The sequence below is a fragment of the Bos mutus genome, chromosome 3 (genome assembly GCF_027580195.1).
Source record: "Bos mutus isolate GX-2022 chromosome 3, NWIPB_WYAK_1.1, whole genome shotgun sequence".
NCBI classification, from domain to species: Eukaryota; Metazoa; Chordata; class Mammalia; order Artiodactyla; family Bovidae; genus Bos; species Bos mutus.
In genome coordinates, this window is record NC_091619.1 from 56,307,731 (window position 1) to 56,335,109 (window position 27,379).

At 39.8% G+C, this 27,379-nt stretch overlaps 1 protein-coding gene across 2 annotated transcripts in view; it reads left to right on the forward strand.

Moving 5' to 3' along the window:
• Positions 1–19,969, forward strand: part of ZNHIT6 (zinc finger HIT-type containing 6) — a 73,686-nt gene extending 53,717 nt beyond the window's left edge. Inside the window, exons 9-11 of one of the 2 annotated variants that reach the window (XR_011463678.1) lie at positions 3,113–3,237; positions 3,362–3,520; positions 7,240–19,969. Coding sequence is in view for 1 of the 2 variants with exons in the window: in XM_005888436.3 (XP_005888498.1) it covers positions 3,113–3,237; positions 7,240–7,280 (166 nt within the window). In the remaining variant the exon portion in view is untranslated. The remainder of the gene's footprint in view (positions 1–3,112; positions 3,238–3,361; positions 3,521–7,239) is intronic. The other variant, XM_005888436.3, reaches the window with a different exon arrangement.
• Positions 19,970–27,379: the final 7,410 nt, after the last annotated feature.

Genomic DNA, 27,379 nt, shown 5'->3' on the forward strand with positions numbered 1-27,379 from the left:
CCTCAAGATAATGGAAACAGAAGCATTCAAAGTAGTTACAGCCTCTTGGAAGTAAACGTAATACAAAACAATGATTTGAAAGTTGTGAGGAAGGCTATGAGGCTACATTTAAAAATGCAGAATGCATAAAAAAGTAAGTGTTTCAGTGCTACATAAGTGCCATTCTTCATTATTGAAAATGTTGACTGTTTTGAACTAAAGTTTCTGTAAGAGTGCATTGTTATTTTAGGTAAATACAACTGTAAAACTGTGTTCACAGATTAAGTAAATGAGTTAACAATTTCTGTGTTTTATCATTTAGCCTTTGTAATAACTCTCTGAAGTGATACAGTTATTATCTCCACTTTCGAGCATGGAATAGGAATTAGAGAAGTAACTTGTGAAGAATCACAGACCAGTAAGAGATGGAGCCAGGACTTTGAGTGTTAGACTCCAAACCCAAGCAACCAGCAAAAGTTACTGCCTCCTTTAACTAAACCCCAGGTCCACAAAATGTTACCACATTTATGTTTAATAGCCTTTCTTTATAAAACAGTTTACATAATTTACTTCCTAATTACTGGCAAATATTAATGGTAGACTAAGAGTAACCATTAGTAAGAAAAATCAAAGAAATTCAGAATTTCAGTGAAGTCTGACCTCTTTTAAGTGACAGACTGGAAAACAGGTCTCCAAGCTGATTGATACTCGATAGCAATATTGCTATGATAAGTTTGCAACATCTTTTAGTAAACACTAAGTAAAATTCAGTGATTCTAATTAAAACCACACAACATACCAGGTTTATTTTAATTGTTTCACTTTGGAAATCTAGAGAAGCTTAATGAAGATTTAATATTTTACAAAGAAAATACCTAAAACATTAGATATGAACTGAAAATTTTTTACCAAAAATAATTAAATATGTAGAAAACATTCCCTTATTTGGAAAATGTCTCTTAATAGAAGCCTTATGATTCAGTTAAAATGTACAGAAGATAAGTTACCACAAGTGTTTGTAGGATGCCACTTGAAAACTTCCTGTTTGAAAGTTCAAGTCTTACTTTCTCCTGAGAAAAATTGAGTTACATCCATTTTATATTTTACTTTATAAAAGTTAATTGTATACTTCTATATCTAATTCAATCTCTCTTTTTTGTATAATCACTGTTAACTTAAAAAAAAATATGGCTTTTTCAAATGGAAATAACGTGTAAAAGATGTGAAACATTTATTCCTTGAAGGCTGGAACCACTTTTAAAATATCGGAAACACGTCTGTATTATATTACACAGGGAAAAGAATGTATGCGTTCTGTGGCCTATGGGCACGAGGGTGACTAGTTTAGGAAAACTGAGTGTTTTGCATTTCAAGTTTCTTTTCAACATGTAAAATATTCTATGATTCTAAAGTGAAGAATTTAATTGTGGTCATGCAAAACATAAGTAAAGTTTTGGTTTTACAGCTGTTTTCTCACTTGTCACTCATTTCTTAAAAAGAAATCAGTTTTTGTAGTGGGCTCAGCTTTGCATTTTGTGAAGAAATTGTTTCCCCTCAGTGAAAAACTAGTGCATGGGACAGAGTTAGCATACAGAGGAATCACTGCACCAAGAGTGTAGTGTGCTGCGTGTCTCAGTCAGCTGCAAAGTGTGGTGCAAACAGTTTGTTGCTAATTAAGAAACACCAAAATTTGAATGTTTTACTCTTAAAATTACAGCAGATTCAAATGTATCTCAATGGCAGCCTCACTCTTGATCACTGGTATTTCAGTGTACTTTCTTGAGTGGAAGGAAAGAGGATGGTGTTCCAGCTGTCAGGCCTGGTATCTCTTGGTATGTGTGCTTTGCATGTGAATATCATCTGTCATCTGTGGAGATAAGAGAAAGAAAGTTGGAGAACTTCTGCACTACACTGGTGGAGGTTCTGAGGTTTCTCCTCTTTGACATGACATGATAGTCACATGCCAGCACATTCTCTTAAACAGCTCCTAATGAGCTAGCTGAAATTCACCCTTCTTCCTACCTCAGAGAGCAAGCAAGGAAAAATGCTAGGGGCATATATCTTTAATCAACTGAAAAAAAAAATTGTTTTTAAATAATGACTTGAGAATTTCATACTTTAAGGAATATTAACATCTAAATTTCCTGTGACACATTTACTGGCTTATGTCATAGTGAAAATAAAAGTTGCTCAGTCGTGTCTGACTCTGCGACCCCATGGACTATACAGTCCATGGAATTCTCCAGGCCAGAATACTGGAGTAGGTAGCCTTTCCCTTCTCTAGGGGATCTTCCCAACCCAGGAACTGAACCCACATCTCCCACATTGCAGGCAGATTCTTTACCAGCTGAGCCACAAGGGAAGCCTAAGAAAACTGGAGTGGGTAGCCTATCCCTTCTCCAGCAGCTCTTCACAACCCAGGAATTGAACTGGGTTCTCTCTCCTGTATCACAGGCGGATTCTTTACCAACTGAGCTATCAGGAAAGCCCAAAAAGTGCAAGTCACTTAGTCGTGTCCAACTCTTTATAGATAAACTCCATATTTCTTATATTTTGTGCTTTTACCTAATTCATAAACTCAAACCTGTTTTTTTTTTTTAATTTCAAAATAAAGGAAAGCCAGATTTAATTATATGGTAATATAAATTTTGGAAAATATAATTTAGAATTAAATTTTCACAGAAGTATTTTATAGCCAGTTATTTTACTGCCATATATAACTATAAACTATCAGGGCTAGTTGTTTGGTTTTCTTTTAAGGCTCAAACTAAATATATTTGAGGAATTTGAGTTTTTAGCTAGTCAGTATTTTATCCAAGAAAAATTTCATGACATATCAAATATAGATATTATATAAAAGCCTCTATCCCTTAAGATGAAAATGAATAACTTATTCTAGAGCTTTCCTAATATCAAATTATTTGATATGCTTTTGATTTACTTTGGGACCTCATAATAATAGCTCTTTTACCCAATTTTCTTAATGCTAGTAAACTTACTATATTTATAAGGAAACAGCTATTGAATTGTCATCTCCATGTAAAATTTTTTAATATAAGGGACTCATATTTTGTTTATGAATAACTTCAAATAAAAGAGTATTTTTATTTTTGTTTTGCTTTTTTTCTAAAAGATATTATGAGCTGGATCCTGACAGAAGTCTCCTTGACAATTTGAGGGGCAAAGTGATCCTTGAATACCCAACATTACATGTAGTATTAAAAGAATACAGTAATGACATGAAAGTTCTTCACCAAGGTGAGTGTAAATTTCTTCCTGGTAACTTTTAAATAACTGGTGAAATTGAAACCGTTACATGATTGTCTTTATATATTTTCTCACTGTATTTACACACTTAACTGAATTTCCTCTGTAACTACAGATAATGCTATAAAGAAAAATATGATTGAGCTGTTGCTTCTGTCCCGTTTGAGACCTTGTAAGCTTTCATCAACTTAAAATGAATGAATCATTGAATGTCTGCCTCTAAAAAGATGTCCTTTGCCTCTTTGGAGTTCTTTGTATTTTGTCTTTTTCTAAGGTAATAATCTTTAAGTAACAGTCAGTCTAAGATCAGATACATTTATTCCCTAGTTAAAACTCCTTAGAGATTCCTAAAATGAAAGATCACAAAACATTTTTAGCATTCTATACTTTTCCCTCTTTGGTGAGTAGTGAAGTTGGGAGGAAGTACCAAAACTGGAAATTGTATGTGTAAAATGTTAGTATATAAGGTGACTTATCCCTATTTGCAATTACTGTTGAAACTAATTATGTAGCTGAATGTAAATTCTAGAAGATGAATAAAATTTTAAAAGTACTTCTAAAAAGAAGAAGTTACTTACCTTAACTCAGAACCACTATATAGCACTTTCAGCTAATAATTATAGGTACAGACCGGGTTTCATTGTAATTCCAGAGAACCATAAAATCCTTGGATTGGAAATATGTAGTTCAGGTTTTATTGTTATACCAGCATTATAGACTCTTAATAGGCAATAGCCTTTGTTGTAAGATCTTCTCTGTATGTGTGTATGGTAGCTCTTTTTCTTTGTGAAAGTTAATAGAAAAAAATTTTTTAAACTAGCCAAATTTTGTTAAGCCACAATTTGAAGCCAGATTTTTAATTGGCAAACATGAAGTTTCTAAAAATCAGTTAGCTCTCTAAATCTTTAGGCTAATTCTTGACTTTATGTTTTGGTGGTTTTTTTTTGCAATTTGAGAGCATCCATTTTTTCAAATTAAATTAGAAATTTCAGTACTAAATGTCCAGTTTCACTTTTTTTGGAAAAAAACTGTAAAACCTTTCTTTTTCCTTAATATAATTCACATAGCTCTCTCTCTAAATGTTGGTTTCAGGGAAAGTTGTTTAGTAATATGGGTTACTAGCCAGAGCAAACATTGTCTGTGTAAATAAACACAGCACACACAGCTCCTCTTTCACCTTGTTTAGGAGTGCACATTGAAGTAAGGCTTCCTGTCACGAAGCAAAAAGAAAAGGCTACTTTTGTAGTGTACTTGGAACCTTATGAAGTAAAATTTGGTATTTTTTGGTGGTTGTTCGATATTTGACTTATTTACATGAACCTCAAGTGACTTGCGCTTTCAGTATAGAGGATCATTTAGAGCTGCTGTGGCAGAGGACTGAAGACGATCGAGCAGGATTTTAAGGACCACATCAGTATTGTCACATCATGAATACATGGACTCTAAAAATAATGCCAGGTCTTCCTGTAGATGCATTTCTTTGTGTAAGCACTTCAAGGTGTCTTTTTCTTTGTACATTCTCACAGCACTGGATATTCTACAGGGTGGTCCCTTAGTGCGGGGGTGGGGGGAGGAGGGCAGAAAGGGGGTGTTATATAAGAACGGGGCATTTTATTTGGAAAGCCTTGAAATTTTTTCTCTCTCCAGAGGCAAAAAATGTTGGATTTTGATCTCAAGTTCATAGCAAAGGTGTCTCTCTTCTAGTTTGGGGAATGTGTGTTTCTGGCCTGGGATTCAGTTGTTTTCACATTTGATGATTGTTAAAATGTTTGTTATGAGTATAGATGGCCATAGTTTATTTTTTTAAAAGTCTGCCTCCATCTATGGACAATAGACAAGTTTTGTTTGCTTTTGGCTTTTTATGAAATGGAAAAGGTTGACTGGAAAAGGTTAAGCAGTTAGTGTAGCAGCACCGGATTGGAGGCGTAGAGTGCTGTCCCCACACCTTGTATCAGTCCAGTGGAAGTGCTCAGAATGGTGTTTCTTGTCTCACAGGTCCTGTTTGCCAAACTTAGCTGGTGGATTTAAATGACACAGTAAAGGCATGCTACATTTCAGACTAAGGAAAAAGAATGGAGCTCCATTAAAAGAAAAAAACTGGGCAACTTCAGTAAGCAGCAAACGGAAAAGCATCCCAAACTGCAATACCAAACAGCACAAAGCCCATTAACTTAAAAAATTAGCAAAATATTTTCCTCTAATATAACTCAGAATCACAGAATACTTCTGCCTTTTTAGGTTTCCCAGGTGGCGCTAGTGGTAAAGAACCTGCCTGCCAGTACTGGAGACTTAAGAGGTGCGGGTTTCATCCCTAGGTTGGGAAGATCCCCTTGGAGGGGACCATGGCAACCCACTCCAGTATTCTAGCCTGGAGAATCCCTTGGACAGAGGCGCCTAGCTGGCTATTGTCCATAGGGTCTAAAAGAGTCAGACACAAGTGAAGTGACGTAGCATGCACGCACACAACCCAAAAATGATTACTTGAATTAGTGAAAATACTAACTTAGAAGTTACTTATATATCAGTCCTTTCTTACTTATTTATTTATTTATTTTGATCATGACATGAGGCTTGTGGGATTTTAGTTCCCCAACCATGGATTGAACCTGGGCCCTCGGCAGTGAAAGCACTGGGTCCTAATCACCAAACCATCAGGGAATTCCCACATCAGTCTCTTCTTGGGCCAATAAATCCTTTCTTCCTTTCTCCTGCCTCACTCCTGCTTACCCCCTCTCTTTCCCTTTCTCTTTCTGTGTGTGTGTGTGTGTGGCATGGTAGGGCAGCAGAGGGGAGGCAGTGGGATGGGGATGGAGTTCAGGCCATCTTTACCGCAGGGCAACTTTACAGTGCAATCAGGTCTATAATGGTTTCAATCCTGAGAAAGCCAGAGGAGAAAACGAATACCTTGTATTCTCATGGAGAGAGACCTGAAGGACTCTGCTAGGATCTTGAACTTCTACAAAGATCAGGACCATATCTTGGGTAGAACCTATTTCAATGCCTTCCTTGTAAAAATGACCTGATGGACACCGGTTTGGTTGCTGGTACAGTGTTACATCTAGGTACCACTGGCAAACCCAAGGAACTTGGCAATTGGAATTTGAAGCAAGATCCAAATTTATGGTTCTAGCATCACCTCTTATTAGCTGGGTCCTTGGCATTCACTCTGCCTCTGAGCTTTATTTTCCTTACCTACACAATGGAGATAAAGGGCTATAAGCCTCAAGCAAATAATCTGTATTTTAACCATAACAGTTTTCAAAGTGTTTATGTGCTATTTCCTTTTAGCTTCCCTGTACAATAAAATAAAGAGAGCAGTTGTTCTGGTTCCCATTTTGCAAATTGAAAAAAAAAACAACAGTCTATAAGTTGGAGTAGTTTACAGTTATATTAGTTCAGTATACATGCTACACGGGGGAAATAAATATAGGAGAGAAAGGCCCAGTGTCTATTCTCTTGGAACTCTCCATTAGTGAGTAAATCATAGTTTTGCTGTAGTCAAGACAACTCCTTTAAAGGAGTTCCATTTCTACTCTCAGTCTCCTTTCCTGGGAAAAGAAGGAGATGGCGATTAGCTAGTCTTCTGTCAGCCCACATTCATTCAATATATACTGACCCTCAATTTTAAGTTTAAAAAAAATCCTGGAAAAATTTATTCCAACCACACTTGGCCAGCCTGAGTGATAATAGTGGTCTGTTCAGTGGTGCAAGTATCGGATCCTACCCACACTGTGAAGTGACCATTCCTGAGTCTTCCACAGAGTCAGGAAGGATGTTACCTCACAAAACATAATTGCCACTTTCAGACATCATTTCTGTATTTATTGTGGCCAGAATTGTATATCTCAGCTGCCTGGGACATGACATGGTTTGTCTGTCCCCATGAGCAGTGCTGTTGGTATGAATCAGAAGGGAGGAGAGAAGAGGGAAAAACAGAACAGGCTAAACAGAAACAGTATACACTCTTGACTGTATGTTTACTTACTTTTTCAGTGAAAAGTGAATCTACTAAGAACATTGGTGATGAAAATTGAGCACTTCTTTTGGAGGAAGAATGTGACAGTACCCAGATAGTGGCAGAGGACCTTGTTGGAAGATTTGGGGGTACTTTCACTTGGTCATTGGAAAGTTTTGTTTCTCTGAAAAGTGATTAAACCATCTTGGAAAAAGAAAATGTTTTAATGTATTTTCTAGCTTCCTGAAAAGCTTAGACTTTAATATGCTTTATTCTGTAGGCTGAAAACTGTGTTAGTTTGATCCAAGGATCCTGCGTTAGCCAAAAGTTGGCATTCTCTTTAGCGGAACCTCACTAAGAAGGGCCATGTGGCACACCAGCTAGCCACAGGAGGACTGGTCTCTCAGATGCCCATTCTTGTCCTTGGGATTTGTGTGTAACTTAACCTCTTGAGACAACTGAATGGATCTTCTATACTTGGGTGGCACCTGGTATGATGTCCTATGTAAAAGATTGTGTAAGTACTGGGAACTTCTATTTCTTACAGTCAGTTCAGAACAGCAGCGATTCCGCATTGTTGTTTGAACCATCAGTGCTCGCGAATCTGGCTTTCCTTGTCCACACAGTGAGCTGTGTCTTACTGTGAATTCTGTGCCTTTCACCCCATTCCAACTCTCCTCTTGGCATTACCACATGGGGTGTTGTGATGAGCAGTTTAATGCTGTGTTTGGAAACATCTAACAATAGCTAAAGAAGAAACACTTGGAACTCTTCAAAGTACTTTTGGAATGTGTATGTGTATTTATGTATATACATGATTTAATTTTTACCTTATGGCAGCTCTGTATACATTATGATCTCACTTATTAAAATTAAAGTTTCCTAGTTTTATTGGAATTTATAGTTATGAAATTGCAATATGACTATAAAAGATTATTACATCTGTATTGCATCTGTGTGCTTAATGGTTAAGAAAACAAATGATAAAATTGAATATCAATGTAATTCATTTTTAGTTTACAATTAAGAAAAGTTTTAGACCAAAAAGAAACCAGAGATATTCATTAAAAGAGACTTGGAAAGATTAGAAATAGGAAAAGATAATGAGAACATTATAAGCACAGAAGAAACTTATAGAATACAAATATATGTAACTTGGGGTAGAAATTGGAGAAGAGCATCTAAAGACAGTAATGGCCCAAAGACCTTTGATATAGAGTAGTGGTAGAAATGTGATTCATAGACAGTAAAGGTTAGGCGTTTGAAAAATACATATACTTTCTAAAGCAGCTTCAGGGATCTTCTCCCCATATATAGTAAAAACTGTGTGTAGAATTATGTTTTTCACAATAATTACAGGATTGAAAACTAAATGGGATTTCACAATCTTAACAGTGAGATTTATCTTCTTGAGACAGGCAAGAAAGATAATGAATTGAATCAGACATGTCACAGAATTGTTACTGGGAAAAGTGGGATAAAGTATACAAAAAGAACATGTGATCTGAGTGTCAGGGTGGAGAGGAATTTCCTGACAGTGAAATCTGTTATGATGTAGTCTCATTTCCAAGAAAAGTGTTGAGTTCCATCCCATCTAGAATTTAAGTTGAAAAACTGGACAAAAACCAAAGGATTTATCCTGTACTTTCCCTCCTGGGGAGGAAAAAAAAAAAAAAACAGAAAAAACCCCACATGATCTAATGCATCTTTACCATATCTATTGTCTAGAATTCTGTTAGACTTTAAATTATGGACTATTCCTTAGGAAAGAATATAGCAGAGTTCCCTTAATATAACTATCAGATCATTTGATTAATATGCACATTTATTCCCACAGAATTTACAATAAACGTGTTTTAGTGAATAACTGTGTCAGCTGCTTGGATGGGGTAAACTTGGAATAATTCACTGAGAGCCCTTTAAGTTTGTAGTATTAAAACCCAATTTCTTTTTTAGAGGCCTTCACCATTTTGGATTCCTGACAAATTCTGATGAATAAACAAACTCCCTGACCCATGTTAAGTTCAACATCCTGCATTTCATTCACGAACCATATTTTAAAAGGAGAAAGGCTCCACCTGGCCTTCTTTATTTTTTAAACAATGATTTCAAAGGGAAGGTAGGCCTTTCATAATTGCTAATTATTACATATGGGATTAATAGACATAAATTTACAGTAAACAAAACTTGCACCTGTTCATATTATAAATAGGAATTAAAGAGAGTTACTATAATATTCCTAAGTGTAGTTGAGCCAATTTGTTTCATTGTAGCAAGTGATAGAATTCAGGTTTCAGGATGTTAGTGAAATGCTAAACATATAATGCCAACAATTTACTTTATATGTTTTCTTTAATTTGTTTGGCATATACAGTGTGTTGTACCTGACTTCATATCAGGCATTAAATTTTAAGTAAAGATAACCTAAGCTGCTTTTATTTAGTCATAAATGACTGTATTAAAATGTGTTAGGTTTATTTTCAGGTATGTATTGAATACTTTTATTAACCAATCATCCTTCAACTGCAAGTGTCAAAAACTCAAACTAGAGTCAGCATGAAAGGCAGTTCATTGACTCCTGTGCTGGGAAGTCTGGGCATGACTGGGTCCAAACAACAAAGAAGCCATCTGTCTTTCCATCTCCCATACTTGACCCTGCTTTTCTTTTTTGTCCATGGATTGGTTTTCTTTCCCAGGCAAGCTTTCTCTTTGGGGATGCCCACTTTGGAGTGAGGTAAGGATAGTAGGTGACAGCTGTCGACGGTTTCAGCTTACATCATCATACAAAGCTTGGCAGCAAGTTATATAAAACTGGGGGTAAGAACTTTCATTTTAACCAGATTAGATCACATTCTATCCCTGAGCTGATGAGGAGTTCCCCCAAAGGAAGGGGAAATTACCAAAAAAAGGAAGGGTGTAGGGAACAGTAGAGGAAAGGTGGTTCCTGAGAATACAAAAGAAACAAACAGATGTCCATTGCACATTTATTGGAATTTAAGTAGCAGGGGGTTTCTGATTTGAAATCACTTAAGGAGTAAAATTCAGAATTAATCTGGAGGCCTTCATTGGCTTTAACTAGAGATTTTAGTTCCTACGTGTGCCATTGCTGCTGAGTTGCCATTATAGGCTTTTTTTTTTTAATGCTTCCCATTTGTGTTTGACATTATGTTGCTACTGGTTTGATCAGATGCACCGCACCAGTCTGTTTCCAAAATGGGGTTTGGAAATTGCCCATTTCATCAACATATGAGAAATACTGATTTTGAAATTAGAGTTGTACTGGAGGATAATGCTTCAAAAAAATGAAGACTATTTTAGTAAAAATAGACCCTTAAACCTCTGAGGAGGTTTACAAAATATTTTCTTTTAACTTTGGTCAACTGAAAGCTATCTCAAGTATGTGTGCATGTGTTCTTTAAAATGAACTAAAGTGTGGGCATTTTCCATATTGAAGTGTGGTGAGCTGCACTCATTTTGAACTTCATAACCAAATGCATCCTTTAGCCTTTGATAAGCTGCTACACAATTCTGCTATCGCCAGTTTTGTTTTCTTAATGAATACAATACCACTTACTCTTCATGACTGGTCCCCAACCTAATTTTACAGCCATTTCTTTCCTTTATCTCCACCCTTTAACTTCAGTCTCATAAAACAACAAAAACGCTACCATATATACATCCCAAGCATTTCCCCCCCGAAGTGCCTTTCTCCTTGTTCATAATCTCCATATGAGCATATTCTCCCTACTCTCTGAGACTCAGCTTGACCAGTCGTGGCTGTGAGCCTCTCATGCAGAACCCATAGTTATGTTCACACTGCATGCGTCTCCTGATAGGCAGATGCTCATGCCACACTGCCTGTTAAGTGTTTTTAATATCACACTGATAATAAGGTTAATAACTAGCATATATTAATAGCTTACTAAATACCATGCACTATTCTGACACTTGTGAGCCAGGCCTATGTCTGTCTTGTACATCTAAGAAAATAGCAGGAGCCCAGGAGTCTCTCAGGTAGTCAGTGCCCATCTTAGCACCCTTCTCTTGAGATTAACTCACCCTCTGCCTCCCCACTTCCTGAGACAGCCTACCATCTCCTCACCCACCTTCACTCTCTCTCTCATGTTCCTTGCCTCCACCAAGAGTTGGGATTTGAGCCCACGTGCATTTGTGAACAGGGGCTCAGGTGGAAAATGGAACTGATTTATGTTATGTTAGCATTATCGATGGGGTTTAAAATAAATCCATTTTACAGATGAGAAAACCAAGGCAATAGAGGTTCAAACTTATTACACTGTTAAATGATGAATGATGGGTGTTCGATATTTTCCTTCTCTTAATTCCTCTCAGAACCTGGTATTATCTTTCTTCCTGTCTATATAATTATTGCTCAAATTGTTGTTTAACTGGTCTTGAAGGCCAAATCTGTGGTTGATAATTATGGCACAATATCAAGCAGTTTCTGGCATAAAGTAGGATCTCAGTAAAGACTGGATATTGAGATAAGTTGGGAGAAGTAGGGAAGCTCTCTAGGTTGAAAACAATTTTTAAGGTTTTGTTATAGATTGATATCTCTCAGTCTATAGCAAAGCCCCTGACTGATAGGTTAGTATTATTGTCTAAAAGCATAGAACATAGGCACCATTCTAAGCACGTTACAACTGTTAATCACGGATTCTTCACAGTCCGGTGAAGTAAGTACTGCTGTGTTTCATTGACTGCACAGTGTCATTAGTGATAAGATGCGCCATTTTATTAACAAAACAATGCTGCCAATTAAATTGTGACAATGCTTTTTAGAAAATTTAGAATGCTTATGCAAAAAGCTCTTTTAGGAGTTTTATTTCAATAAATCGCAGACTTTGTCAGTTGTAAGACATACCATTTTGTATAGCACTAAGAATAAAAATACATGGTTCAACAAATTGTATGACACATCCTGACTTGAGATGTTAAAATATGGAAAAAATAGCTAGAACTAATGTAATGTGATATTGAGACAAACATATCATTCTGTGCTTATGTTTTAAATAAGTGAAATTAACTGGGTAAGGCATTCCTAAAACTTCATAGTCTGACCTTTATGACTCAGACCACATGATGCAGCAATTCTTAATGAACTGCTCCACCACTGTCTGTGCAATTTCCTTCAAAGTCACTGACACCCATTCTGCAAGTTCTGATGCTGGTGTTTTAATCAGAAGGTATTTAACAGAAAGGTTTTGGTCAACTGTTATTAAGACAACGGTCTGTGGAATGAGGGCTTCCCAGGTGGCATAGTGGTAAAGAATCTACCTGCAATACAGAAGACACTAAAGACATGAGTTTGATCCCTGGCTTGGGAAGATCCTCTGGAGGAGGAATGGCAGCCCACTCCAGTATTCTTGCCTGGAAAATTCTGACAGAGGAGCCTGGCAGGCTCCAGTCCATGGGGTCACAAAGAGTCAGACACACACCGATTCTGCACGTTCTGACACTGATGTTTCCTGATCTAAAGGTATTTAACAGAAGGATTTTGGTCAGCTGTTATTAAGACGATGGCCTGTGGGATGAAATATTGAAAGATTGCTGATGTCCATGTGTGCCACCAGAGACAACCACACGTGCCCAACAATGACACGTACATCATGACTGTGGCCTGGCCAGCGGCCTTTGTTAAGGCCCTGAAGATTTCAAGAATGTTAAAATGTGGGTTCCAGAGTCAATAAAGTACAGTACCGTCATCCCCATTTTATATAGGAAAGGAAATTAAGGTCCAAACCAGATGGGTTACATGGAAATTCACTAGGCGGGCCACGATTTAAACCAAGGCAAGTCGGGCTTCACAGGTCATGTCCTTAACCATTAGGTTAATTGGACTCCTGGATGGGCTCTGCCCAGGTCATCAAGTCATCCTGAAGTCATACTATGTTTCATAATGATTTCGAGATGACATTACAGTTTACTGCTACTTAAAAGTGGATAATTATTCTAATAGGCTACTTTACCTAACAAATTTTTTGAAAAAGTAGGACAGTTTCTTCAGAGTTTGTGAAACCACTTTTCTTGGAGGTTTTTCTCGCCGTTGATGGACAGTGGGCTGTTTCTCCTAATGTTTTCAGTTCCTGTCTTGAGTCTTTCATCCATGTTACTCATATTTTGCTGGTTTGGGCATAAAAACTTCAATCACTTCAGTTAGTTTGAAACCAGCTGTTAATGCTAGTGCCAGCTTCTTTCAGTGGGATCCAAGATGTTAGTCTCAAGTCTGTTTCACTGTCCATGATGGATTATGCACTGCTGAACTGAGCACTGCTCAGAACTGTTACAACTGACCTCAGGGAACATGGCTGTCCAGGACTATATTGTAAAGGGAGCCCACATGGAAAAGACATAAGGACACAAAGACAGCTGTTAATGATTGTTGGGTTGACCTTATGTTGAGCTGTGGCAGGAACATGTGCTTGGCATACTGGTGAATCCACCTGAGAGCTGGTGGGCATTGCTTCTGGACAGGACAGGCTTGGGGAGCTAGGACAACCATAGGGGAGGAGGTGTAATCTCAGGACCTGTTGGAAATCTTGAGAATGACTTCAAAAGTGGAAACGGGATAGTTGGAGAAAATCCATGAAAAGACAAAGGCCTTGTAAATAGTGAAATCTGAGTCTTAATTCTTAATTTCATGAAAGCAAGTGTTCATGCTCTAAACTGTATAACCAAGGAAAGTAAACTAAGCCTCTTGATTTTTAAAAGGGAAATTTCCATCCCCCTTGGGTAGGTAATGCAGTGTTCATCAAATAACTGTTTCACTTTGTATCTCAGAAAAGCTTTCCTTCTCCCAGTTTTCTGCTAAGTATTCTCAGTTATTTTTACCATGAGAAGAGATTGTCACATATCACCTCTTGGTATGATTTCTTTTGGCTCTTTTGAACAGTTGATTCTAGTTTAAGTCTATACAGAATGATTCTGTGGTGCAAAGACAGTCCCTGAAGCCCAATAACTTCTTATTTTTCCTAGAACCCTGTGGTCCTATCCTTGACTGCTGCTCTGCGTTCCTAAAGAAAAACAGTAGAGTCTGATCTCTGTGTTTTGAAGTTTTAGCAGTTGGTTAACCAGATGCTGTGATGTTGTGCTTTGGCGCCCCCGCCAATGTAGAAGAGACAGCAACTTTTTCCATGTTCCTGACAGATTGGAAGGTGTTTTTTCAAATCCCCTGCTTCAGATCTCTCCCTGGAAAGGTTGGTCGGTTGTTCAGCCAACACCCTTGGCCTGCGTAACGAGTGCAGCTTAGAAGCCTGTAAATAGTTCCTGCCACATTTGGACCCTCACAAACAAAACTTCTAAGCATTGGAAATGGAAAACTTGAGGTGGCCAGGAAAGCCAAGTGAGAGCAGGCATCCAGTCTTCCAGGTAATGAATTAATGCGACTCTGCAAGAAGGAAGCTACTGTTTGTGGCTGACCTGTGTGTGGACAGTCAAAGGGAAAGCATGATCCAGGTGTTCTTTTCTCACTTTCTTAAGTGCCAAGACCTGTTGGGAGGTTTGGTTTGATTTTTTTTTCCTAAGCAATCAAATCTTCCTTTCCCCTACCAAACTTCCGTGCCCCTTAGGAGCATGAAGGACAGCAAGTTCTTTCTTAACCCGTCAAACAGTACTTAATTTGAAATCCTATAACTTAGTCTATTCAAAAGGACTTTAAAATATTTTGTAATCTCCTTTAGTCCTGTTTAAGATTTCTCCAAAGGGTGGTAGTGAATCTGTAAAGCTTAGGCCAAGTGATAGTCCAAGTATAAATTAAAGAGTATGGTAAAATGTGTTGTTTGCTACTCAATATGCATCCCCCTTCTCGTAACACTACCTTGAGTTTCTTTGGGAAGCTAGCAGCTCCTTCTGTTCACAGTGATCTGGTTCAGATGGAATTAAGACCAACCCTAGCTCTAGGGTGGGTTTTCAGCAGCCTCAACAGATCCCACTCCCGTGATCCTGTGTTTGGTTCAGAACTGTGCAGGTAACCTAAGCTGGTACAATCCAAGAGACCTACAGAACAGGCAGATAGAATCTCCCCTACTATAAAGATGCACGTTAAAAGCAGGTTAGCTTGTTTTGCTACCGTAAGGGGAGCCTGCCTGAGACTGGTGACAACTCAGAGGAAGCTGATTGAATCTAGATTAAGCCAAACCCATATATCCCTGTGTAGTGCTCAGTTACATTACCCATTACATTCCTCTTTTTTCCTCCCTTAATCAAGCTTGTGTAAGTTAGATTTTCTGTCAACTGTCAGAATTTAATACCAGGAAATGAAGCGTGGCAAGTTGCAGCCCCTGGATTATAGAACTGGATGAATGAAGATAGTAGAACTTCTGGGTGCTAGTGAGGATTAAGTTGGTCTGTAAAAGGAAAAATAATCTTAACGGGCCCTTTATGGACAGTTTGTGGAAGTTGCACACAGCACTTCTGTTGATATCCCATATCCAGAACTTGGCTGTATAGCCACACCTGCTTTCAAGGGAATGGGAAGAAGTCCTTCTGGTTGGCAATGTGCCTAACTAAAAATTGTGGACTCTTCTTACTAAGGAGGATAATTAGATGGGTATTGGGACAATAACAGTCTTTAACACAGTCAGTTATTGGCAGTTCTTGGTTTGTGGTAAATTGTTTAATGTACACTGGGATTTTCAGCCCATGTGACTCTCTGGGCGGCAGCATTCAGGGACTTGGAAAGTTCAGGTTGTAGGAATGTAGTGGTTGCAGGTTGCAGCCTCTGTACATTTTACAAGAGCTAATGCCTCTAAAACCAAGAAGGAATGAAATAAGGCTTTGCTACAAAAAACAGTTTCTGCCTGTGACCCAAGTCAACTGAGTGTATTCATCTGGATCCTTTGCTGAATAGAAAAGCCAGATTCCTTGTAAAATTAAATTAGTTTGAGCAAAAGAAAAAAGAAGGGAAAAGTACAATAAAGACAGATTGTTATTGTTGTTTATTCGCTCGGTCATGTCTGACTCTTTTGCAACCCCATGGACTGTAGCCTGCCAGGCTCCTCTGTCCATGGGATTTCCCAGGGAAGAATACTGGAGTGGGTTGCCATTTCCTTCTCCAGGGGATCTTCCCAATCCAGGGATCGAACCCTGGTCTCCTGCATTGACAGGAGGATTCTTTAGCCACCTGGGAAGCCCAAAGAAAGATTAGGACCTAGAATAAGTGTGATCTCCCATACCTCTTCTAGAATCCTCTTGCTGCACCCTCCTGACCTGTCCAAAGGGACAGCCGTGCCTCTTGAACAGATGCAGCGGGTGTGCAGCCCTCCAGCAAAGGAAGAGTAGCTCCAGGTCATTGCACTGCATTGCCCCAGAAGAGACCAATATAGAGGCAGAAGCCAGTAATTTACAGCCACCCCAAATCTGTGTTCTAAATGAAGCTATAAATCAGCTAGATCTCTACTTTTATTACTAACTCATGGAACTGACCTGTGTGTTATCAGGGTTATCCAGAGAAGCAGAACCAATAGGTATATATGTAGAGAGAGAAACAGATTTATCCGGAACTGGCTCATGTGATTATGGAGTCTGGCAAGTCCCAAGATCTACAAGGTAAGTGCTCAAGCTAAGACCCAGGAGAGCAGATGTTTCAGTTTGAGTCTGAAGGAATGTCCCTGTTCAAAGGTAGTCAGGCCAGAGGGATTCTGTCTTACTCAGTGGGTGGTCAACCACTTGGCTCTAATCAGGCCTTCAACTGATTGGCTGAGGCCCACCCATATTAGGGAGAGTAGTCTGCTTTACTGCCTCTTCTGATTTAAATGTTAATCTCATTCCAAAATATCCTTACAGAAACATCCAGAATAATGTTTTACCAAATATCTGGGTACCCCATGACCCAGTCAAGTTGATACATAAAATTAACCATCAAAACCAGAAACACATAGATGGGAACCAGTCTGAAAACTGTCCTTGGAACCCCTTCCCCCACCACAGATGCACTCCCATTTATACCAGAGAGCAATGGTATTTAAAGCTGTGCTGTCCTATGAAAAGGCTCTCTCACAGAAACAGGGGACAAGGGGATCCTCTTAGAAAGTGCAAACTGAGGCAGCCCCAGACCACCACTTCCCTGCAAAATAGGGAGTCTTTGCCACTTTTGTCCAAAAAGATTGTAATATGTGTGAGGCCTGGTAGCCACTGGATGTCCTTTGCAATTTGGAATTTTTCTGTTTTCCCTGTCCTAATATACATAGGGTGTGGCTTAACTTCTTATTTACCCACAGATCACTGAACAAAGAAGAATCACTTGACAAGATTTGCACACTGACATGAAATATTGAACTTGGATCTAGCTTTAGTAATGGAGTTTCACATGATGTCCCTGTAGAGAAGTATCATGCCCTGTGTGTGTGTGGAAGCCATGGGTTGCTGTCAGGCAGCCGAAGGCTGGACCAGGCAACGTTTCTGAGTCCTGTCTGGTTCTCCACATTTCCTCTGAGAGCCACTTCCCCATATCCTCAGCTGCAGGGCTGGTTGGGATTGATGCCCACCTTCCCATTCCGTCTCAGCCACAGTCATTGGTTCAGGAATGGGCATGGAAATCCATACCAGAGTGAGCCTCCAATTTTTGCTAGGACTGCTAGAACTCCATCTCTCTTCCTCACTAGCCTAACTCATGGGGATGTCACCATTTTTGCTGCCACAGGGGACCCAGCGTGAGAAACTAGAAGCAGAGTTAAGAGATGGATCCTGGTTATAACATTTTGCTTTCATTTTGGAATCATTCTGGAGGGCTTTCCCCTCATTTGCAACAACAACAAAATTTCCTAAGTGACATAGAGAATGTGAGGAAACTCAAACAAGCACCTCTTTTTAGTGGTCTTGTTGTCTTTTCCAAGGAGCTTTCTTTCCCCTGTGTGTCATGACCTTTAAGGTCTCTGCAAAACCACAGAATTGTAGGATCTTAGAACCAAAAGGACCATAGAAATCAACTAGTCCAGGACCTCGAAAGACGCTTCAGGGGTTTAAGCAAGGTGATTTTTATGTGATTCATGAAAATTTTTTTATTTTAAAAAATATAATTATGAATCCTAGTAAAATATAACTAGCATTTTCACATTAAACTTGTGATTTAACAGGTTTCGTAATCCTTTTACTGAAGGGAAAATTGAAGCTTTGAGAGATTACTGGATGTTTTAAGGATTGCCCAGATGGTGAATGAAGGGTGAGAGATATTAAATGGAGAATCTTATAACTGGAAGGGAGCCTAGAGGTCATGAAATTACCCTTGCCCACCTCCAATTTCAGAATTTGTCTGAAGCATCTCACAAGTGGTCATCTAGCCTCTTTTTGCATATCCCGAGGATGGAAAGTTTATCACCATTAGAGGCAGCACATTCTGTTTTGGAAGTTTTGATAGAAAAATTCTCCCGTATACTGAACCAAAATCGGCCCCTTGAAATTTCTTTCCATTTGATTCCAGTTTTGCCCTCTGAAGCTACTCCCTGGCTTCAAATGTTTCAAGACACTTAATCCTGCCCTCTTCCACTTTTCCCTCAATACACACATCAGATCTCTTCATGAAATGTGGTTTTCTCACTTTTTTTTTCTTAATTTAACACCCAGATGTCTTTGTTACTATTAAAGCTGTGTGGCTAGAACATGACTTAATACATATACAGTGTAGACTAAACTAGAGCTGTCCCCCGCTTTGTCCTAGACTCTATGTTTCTATTCAGGCAGCCTAAGATCACCTTATCCACGGCTGACCATGAAGTAACAACGTCCATCTTTGTTCGCCATCATTCTGCAGTCAGCTGACTAACTGAACCTCAGTTCATGACTTGTCATTTGTTCTCACTCATTTTCATTCTATCATTTCAGCTTGTTGAGATTTTTTTTCCTTTTGGTCTTGATTTCTATCAGCCAATAAATCTAGGAATAACAAAGTATGAGGGTGTCCCTTGAAACTTAAAAGTAATTCAGAGTACCCAAAAATATGGTAAATGTAGACAATAATAAACATATACAAACTAGTATCCCAGAGATTGATGTAGACTGAAAATATTAATGGATTTAGCATGTATCAATGAGAGATTAGGAGATACTTAGGCAGGTGCTCAACTTTTTTAATATGATGTCCTAACCTTGCCTGTCTAATGTTTCCGCTGGTCAACACCAGAGGCAGACCGTTGAGTTATATTAGTTAAAGGTTTAGCTCAGCATGGGATTTCTTACCAATTTTTCCCTGTTGCAGAAATAAATCTATCTTTGGCCCCTGGGGCCAGTCCAGGATACTGATTGAAGGAACCCATTAGTGAATTAACTAGAACTGAGTTCAAATGCTGACTCTTTGACTTTCTAGTCCTATATCCTCTCACAAGCTGCACAGCCTCTCCGAGCTTCAGCTAACCCAGGAAACAGCACAGTGCCTGTCTCAGGCCAAGAATTACATAGAGTAATATATATAAAGCATCTGGCACATGGTAAACACTTAACATAAGTGGCTATGATTGTTTCTAATTCTCTTAAAACACACACGAAATAATTAGAGGAGTTGAAAATAAAAGTTAGCCCATGGAGACTGGAGCTGTCCATCATGACCTTGTGTACCTGGGTGAGTCAGCTTCTGTCTTGTACTGTCATCAGGACTCTGACAATTTGGTGGAGAAAACTCCTAACCACCCAAAGGCTTTGCATGTTGGGAGGAGCAGTATGAGAGGTTCAGAAGCAGCTTTGATGAAGGAGCCAGCAGAAACCAGCTGGAAATGTTTCCTCCACCACCAGGCAAATGCAGCACTGTCTGGAAGGAAACACAGAAGATACCCGGCCACTAGAAGGTCACTCACTCCTGTGTCACCTGCAGAGTCTTAGGGGACTGAAGGCTTAGGAGTGAAGAGCAAGAAGAGGAGTGGAAGGTAGGCTGTTTCTCTCCCAGTATATTTTTTCCAACCCTGGATTTGCCAGCCCACCTGAATGCAATTCTGAATGTAAGGCAGTTGTGGGTACACGTGTCTGGGCAGGCACAAGCTTCTAAGGATCATGCTTTCAAACAGTAACTGGGCTTGCCAGAGTTGGCCGAGGGTGGCCTCATCTGATCTGAGGATTATTGTCAGGCAGGAGGGGTTTAAATTTTTAAATCCCAGATTTTTAACACATAGGAAAACACCTGGCTTCCTGTGAAATGAATGGCTTCAGTTGGCTTCCTTTTTTTTTTTTAAAGAGTGATTAGATTTAGTGCTTTTTTTTCTCTTCATCACCAGCTCTAAGGAGCACACAAGCAATGGATGTCCAGATAGATATCCATCTATGGGCCCCATTGTTAGGACTCCAAAGGCTCCCAAGACTTGCACCTTCTCGGGACCCCATGACTTACAGCACCTCTCTTCCTTGCTCCATTCCTTCAGCATTCAGTGCTGCCCCATTGAGACAGAAGTACCAACAGACCTTTTACTTGGAAGTTCCTAGGCTATTTAATTAGTCATTCATCCTATATATTCAAAGGGCATGTGTATGTGTGTCTGTTTTGCCCTTGGCCACACTGAGTGTTGTGCTTTGTGTGGGGGTTTTCTGTTTTGTTGTGTTTTTTCCCATTTACACAAGGTCACACTCAGAGTTCTTCCTCCCTGAGAGGAGGTTTCACATTCATCACTTAATCTGCCTCCCATTTCCTTCAGTTGGGATCATTCAGCCCTTCCTGAGGTGTTACCATTTTTCCATTTCTTCTTTGCTCCCTCCTTTCTTTTAATAACTCTGGGAGACAGGGAGGCACCTTGTAAAGTTAATTTCCTCAGAAGCTTTCAAAGTAAAGGCATCTCTCAGCCCAGACACCACCACCCCTCTCCACCCCTCAGCAGAGACACACACCCCTCCACGGAGCCTTAGTCACTCTGGGCTGTGCCCGCCGCCCAGGCCTCTCCATGCCCAGCTCTGTCTCAGGGGCACAGTGAATTGCTCTGTCTACTGACTCTTTGGCCTGGGTGTGGGGAGCCCAGATGGGAAGAGCCTCCCCCTTTATTTTCCCTGCACCTTCCTCCCATTTTTCACTTCCCAGCTGTGCTCCCCCTTCCCTTCACTGCTTTCAGCTTCTCTCTGGTACTTTCAGGACTTGGGGGCTGGCTCTCTGCCTGTCCCAGGGATGGCATTTCCTCTTCAAAGGCCTGTGGCTGCAGCCACCCAGCTCTAAGGAGCACACAAGGCTTTGGAATCACTGTGGCTTTTGCTGCCTGCCTACTTGGAAGGCATGGGCAGTTTTTTAAAACACCCCTTTGGTTTCTTGGGGTGAAGCTTTTCTCAATCTTGTTTTATTTATGTGAACACGATCTGTGGCTTTTGAATGTTTGTGTTAATGGACTAAGCTGAAAGCGTTTCCTCTTACCGGAGAGAGGGCCCCGCACAGCTGGGGGCCAGGCTGCTCAGCTCCGGCGAAAAGTGTCCCAAGAGGAACAAGTTGTCAGCCAAGGAAGTCTGGAGACTGAGAGAAATTCATTGAGACCTGCATGGGCAACAGCGGTCAGAGCTGGGATCATAGACTGGGCCACAGAGCTCAAGAAAAAATCTTTTGATTAATAGGGAAGACTGGACTGGAGGCAACTAGATTTTTGCAAATACATTTTTTAAATTGTGCATATATTTACCAAAACTGTGGTTTTCAACAGCTTGGGTGTCTGATCTTTGCAGCCATATCCCCAGCCTTCTGAGTTACTCCTGGCAGTGTAAAGAAATCCAGCATTTAGCTGATTCCTGAACCATCTGTCCGTAGGGGAGCTGTCATCTGAAAGTGTAGCAGAGTTCTCAGCCTATTGACATGCTTCCTGTGTGTTTTCCCTTCCCTTCTCTCTGCACTGCAGATGGAAACAGAAACAAAGACCCAAAGGATCCACTGAGTATACGATCTTTCCATAGTTAATGATTGGACATCCTAGTGCTGGTGTGAGGAAAGGAGGCAGGAGAGGGCAGGTGGCACCAGAGAGGACAGTGTGGAGGGAGGAGGATCCTCAGATTTGCCATGAAGACCGAGGAACAGAGTAGAAAGCCTCGGGGCTGGGGTAGAGTAGCCTTGATGGGCTACTCATCAAGGGGTAGACCCACCATCCCACCAACAACAGCCCATAGCCTGTGTATCCCTGTGTCCAGTGGCCCCAGAAACCTGTGAGCCCTTGAGCTAAAGGTGGGAGACTTACCTGGACAGTCTGTGTGAGGATGTGGGCACAATGAGGAACATGTCTCCCTGCACACAAGATGGAACTGAACAGATTTAGTTGAGAATCCTTCTGTGATCTGGGCCAAACGATGGGTCCGCCAGCAGTGCTGCTTGAGTTAGTAACCTCCTTACATGCAGGGGCCAGCTGGTGCTGGAGCAGAAAAAAACTGCAGCAGAAAAGAACGGATGTGGGGCTCCATGGGAAACAGTTCTTGAGGCAAACTATTCCAGAGTTCCTTTATTTAAGATATGAGTTCAATGTTTGTGACCCATCTATTCAATCTTCACCCTCTCCTTGGACATCATCTTCTAACTCCTTGGTTTAGTGACCACTGAATCTCTCTTCTGACCTTCAGACCTGACCTAACTGCTTACTTGACATGACAATTACACATGTACTCAGTGTAACACATGGCTAGTTCATTCTTTTCTCTACTTCCCCCTAACCAGCTCCCCTGGGTCATCACTATTCATTCAGTTGCTCACACCAGAAATATCAGAATTATCTTTTTCTCTTTCCTTTTCCCTAATACTCCAACCAGCTACATGATCCTATTCATTCAGCTTTCTCTCTTTATTCTGTCCACATCTCATTCTCTCTTTGGCCACCAAACTAGTCCAAGTTAACATCTTTTCTCATCCAGCTACCACTTTGGTCCTCGGACTGGTCTCTTGGCTTCTCTTCTTATCTCCGCATAGTCCATGCTCTATGGACTTAAAGTACAAATTAAAATAATGTATCTAAAATACAATCTGATTGTATTTCTTACCTGTCCAAAACCTTTAAGTATTTTATATTGCTTTTCAGATAAAATCCCAAGTCCAAATTCCAGCCTTGCTTCCTCCTTCCAGCCTCATCTGTTACTAGGACAGAGACCTTATCTTTCCATTTCATTGCTGTTCCTTCAGCACCTAGAACAATGTATAGCACAACATTGCTTTCTATAAGTAGTAGTTGGATGAATGAATGAATAAATAAATGAATACACAGAATTTCTATGTATTCAAGGATAACCAAGTACAATGCAGAGTGAGAGAAAGCCAATATTATAACCCCTCAGGAAAAATTTTTATTCTAAGACTTCAGTGTATTTTTTGCTTTTGGCTGCACTAGGTCGTCATTCGGTGGGCAGGTTTTCTCTAGTTGCGATGCTTGGGCTTCTCTGTTGTGGAGCACAGGCTCTGGAGCACTTCAGTAGTTACTGCACCTGGTGCTCTAGTTGTATTGAGCAGGCTTAGTAGCTCTGTGGCGTGTGGAATCTTGGTTCCCCATCCAGGGATCGAACCCTCATTCCCTGCATTAGAAGGCAGATTCTTTTTTTTTTTTTTTTTTAGTAATCTTTTATTTTATTTATTTTTTGATATCCTTTTATTTTTTTTATATATATTTTTTATTTTATTTTTAACTTTACAATATTGTTTTGGTTTTGCCATATATCAACATGAATCCGCCACAGGTATACACGTGTTCCCCATCTGATTCTTAACCACTGGACCACAAGGGGAGTCTTGACTTCAGTGTTTTGATCCCAGGGCTGGAATAGTAGAAAATACTTGAGAAAGCATAGCACAAAATACAAGTTGAATAAGTTGGTCTCCGTTATTCTGCCCCATGGGGTCCCCATTCTGGATATAAGCAGCTTGCTATGCTATCTGAAAGATTATCTATGAAGACTGTGGGAACTGAAGGGTTTACAAGGGGAAGAGAAGAAGTGGCATTTGGAAAGATTAGTGTAGAGGATGGTTTTGTCCTGTTTTGGTTTTGGCTGACTAGCATCCACTTCACTCCCTAACAATACCCCAGTTTTCTTTTGACGAAGGATCTCTTCCTGTTGGATTCAGTCTATTGGGATTGTAATTAAGAGCCTGCCTTCCCTTGAGGCCCAAGTTAAACCAATAGATGCTTTCTCCCTAGAAGCAGACTCTTGAGCACAGAGATCAAGAAATTTAAAACATTTGCTGTGTGGAGGAGACCTTCCAGCCATACCATGCCTGCTATGAGACCAGCAAGGTCTGACTGGGGGCCAGTCATCCCATTAATTAGCCCAGTTGTGGGCTCTCAACCATTACAGAATAAACTTATTATCCATAATTTCGTCAGAGTTGTTTCTGTTGTTTGTAACTGCTAGCGTGATAATGTTGGCACAAGGGAAAATTATCAAAATACATTTCTGACATCTTTGAATGTTCTGGGCCAAAGCCATTATGTAAAGCCAAGAATAAACACCATATGCAATTTGACCTTGGGAGTACAATTATGACTGACTTTCCTAACACGGAAATGTGTAACATTCAAATATGGATCTTCTTAAGCTGTGCTTAGTAGCTCAGTCATGTCTGACTCTCCTCTGTCCATGGAAATTCTCCAAGCAAGAATACTGGAGTGGGTTGCCATTCCCTTCTCCAGGGCATCTTCCAACCCAGGGATCAAACTCAGGTCTCCTGCATTGCAAGCTGATTCTTTACCATCTGAGCCACCAAGGAAGCTCTCTTAGAGATCAGTAGCTGAAAATATCACACTTTGGACTGGTCATCTGTATCTAAAAGAAATACATTAAAACCACTTCTTCAACTTTGTCTTTCATTGTACCCATAGTAAAAGACTAAAAGTGATCAAACTTACTACTGGTCTGCTGCTGCTGCTGCTGCTGCTAAGTCACGTCAGTCGTGTCCGACTCTGTGCGACCCCTTAGACGGCAGCCCACCAGGCTCCCACATCCCTGGGATTCTCCAGGCAAGGACACTGGAGAGGGTTGCCATTTCCTTCTCCAAGCAGGAAAGTGAAAGTGAAGTCGCTCAGTCGTGCCCGACTCTTCGCGACCCCATGGACTGCAGCCCACCAGGCTCCTCTGTCCATGGGATTTTCCAGGCAAGAGTACTGGAGTGGGGTGCCATTGCCTTCTCCATTACTTGTCTGGTAAATACAAATTAAAATAAGTACCATGCTCTTGCCAATCAGTTCTGCCAAAATTTAAAAAAAAGAAAAAGGAAAAAAGCAGGCAATATCCATTGTTGATGAGAATGTGAACAAAGGGCATTCTTTCATAGTAGAAGTACAAATTGGTCAGTCTTTCTGGAAAGCAGTTTGGCAGTATCTATCAAAATTCAATACATGTATACCCTTTGACCCAGCAGTTCTACTCTTAGAAATAAAAAGAGTAATACAGGTATAATACTGCTCAATGCAGCATTAATCTGTCCTATCAAAATATTAGAAACAACCTATGTTCCTTAATAGGTTGAGTACATTTTGGTATAGTTTCATGATTCATTCAGTAGCCATTATAAAGAATGTGGTTGCTATGTATGTAACAGTAGTTCATAATATTTTACTGACTGCAAAAAGCAAGTTATAGAATGTGAAGAGAAAAATTCTTTAAAGAAAAAAAAACTATACACAGACTTTATGTATGTGTATGTAAAGACGTCTGAATGTGTACAGAAAAGATCCAGATGGGTTCGCACTGCAGTTAGTGGTGGCTACATTTGACAAATGGGTAGGAGCATTGGAAGGGGAGAAGAGAGGAAAAGAAAGGAAGTTTGATTTTATATTTTATATATTTTGGTATATCTGAATTTTTATGGCCCTTCTCTTACTCTTGGGATTTAAAAAATTACTTTTTAATTTTCTAAAAACAGAAAAAAGGAGTAAAACTGGTAACATATAAATAAAATAATCAGATAACAAGCAAAGTAACCTTTCCAGAGGTCAAGGGTGGGTTCTAACCCATGGGTCTGGACAACAGTCTGGTCTGTCCCAGTAGGTGGAAGCTGAGGGACTAAGCGTACCTAGGTTCTCTGTAAGAGAACCACCTAGGCAAGCCAAAGGAGCTCCTCCTGGAAGCCTTTCCCAGGCTGGGTGAAAATCAACCCCTAAAAGAGTTGGAATTGCACAGCTGATTGTTTTCATTGGCTCTGCCCATCTTACCTTGAATACCTCCTCTCTTGTTCATGAACGTTTAATGTGCCATCATGTTATAGCTGCAACAAGATTCCTGTCTATCTAATGAATTTAATGATACTGACGTAGGTGTCTAACAGACAGCAATTAGAACCTGTTCTGTTCATTGAGATATCGTACCACCAGGTACCTGTTTTTCATGCTGCCTTGTTTGGGCAGAAAGTTTATTTATTTTTTTCTTGTATTCTACTTCATTTCAAAACACATGGTATGTGAAACACACTGTTTTTAAAAAAAAAAAATCATAAAATGGGGAATGAAAGAAAAATAAGGGTTAAAAACAAAGTTAATCCAATAATGAGGTGGACTTAAAACTACATTTACCTAAAGTTTTCTGTCCTTATAAGTTAAGGGTGGGCCTTCATTTGACTCTGAGTTTCCTAGTTGGCAGAGCGACATGGTAAGGTATAGGGTCAAAGTAACAGTCTTGGTTTTCCTAAGAAATGAAAGGAGAAAGATTTCTCGGCAAGCTTGAATGTATGCATAGCTGAGAAGAAAAGAATCCTACTGCAGTCTCATGGATTTTAGAGCTGAATCCTGATTGATGGCAGTCAACTTACAGTTGTTTTCCAAGGCAACAGTAGTTTCCTTCTTTTCTATGAAATAACATACCTTGAGTCACTTGGTCCCCTTGCATCGTGGTCCCTCCTCTCCAGAGAGGAATCCTTGTGCTTTCTCTCAAAGCCATAGCTTGGGGAAGAAAGCTATTTTGTTCAAGTTATTCTTGATTACTTCGGAACTTCCTAAAGCTCCTGTCATGTGGTTCCAAGTTTAACCATAGTCACTTCGGACATGAGTTTGTTTCCACAGTGATGTATGTCAGCAACCACAGAGTAAGCTTGTATTTTTATATCAATATGATACCCTTTGTTTATTTGTTCCTCAGAGGTTTCACTTTTGCTTATGTAATGGGCTAAGGCATTCTTCGGTCATTAACTCATGCTGGGATCTCCTTTTCCTTTGTATCTCTGATGCGTCATATTCTTGACACTTGACTCCTTTGGATCTCTGAGATACAATGCTCTGAGTTAGTGGGCAGGAGTGGGTGGGAGCCAGATGACAT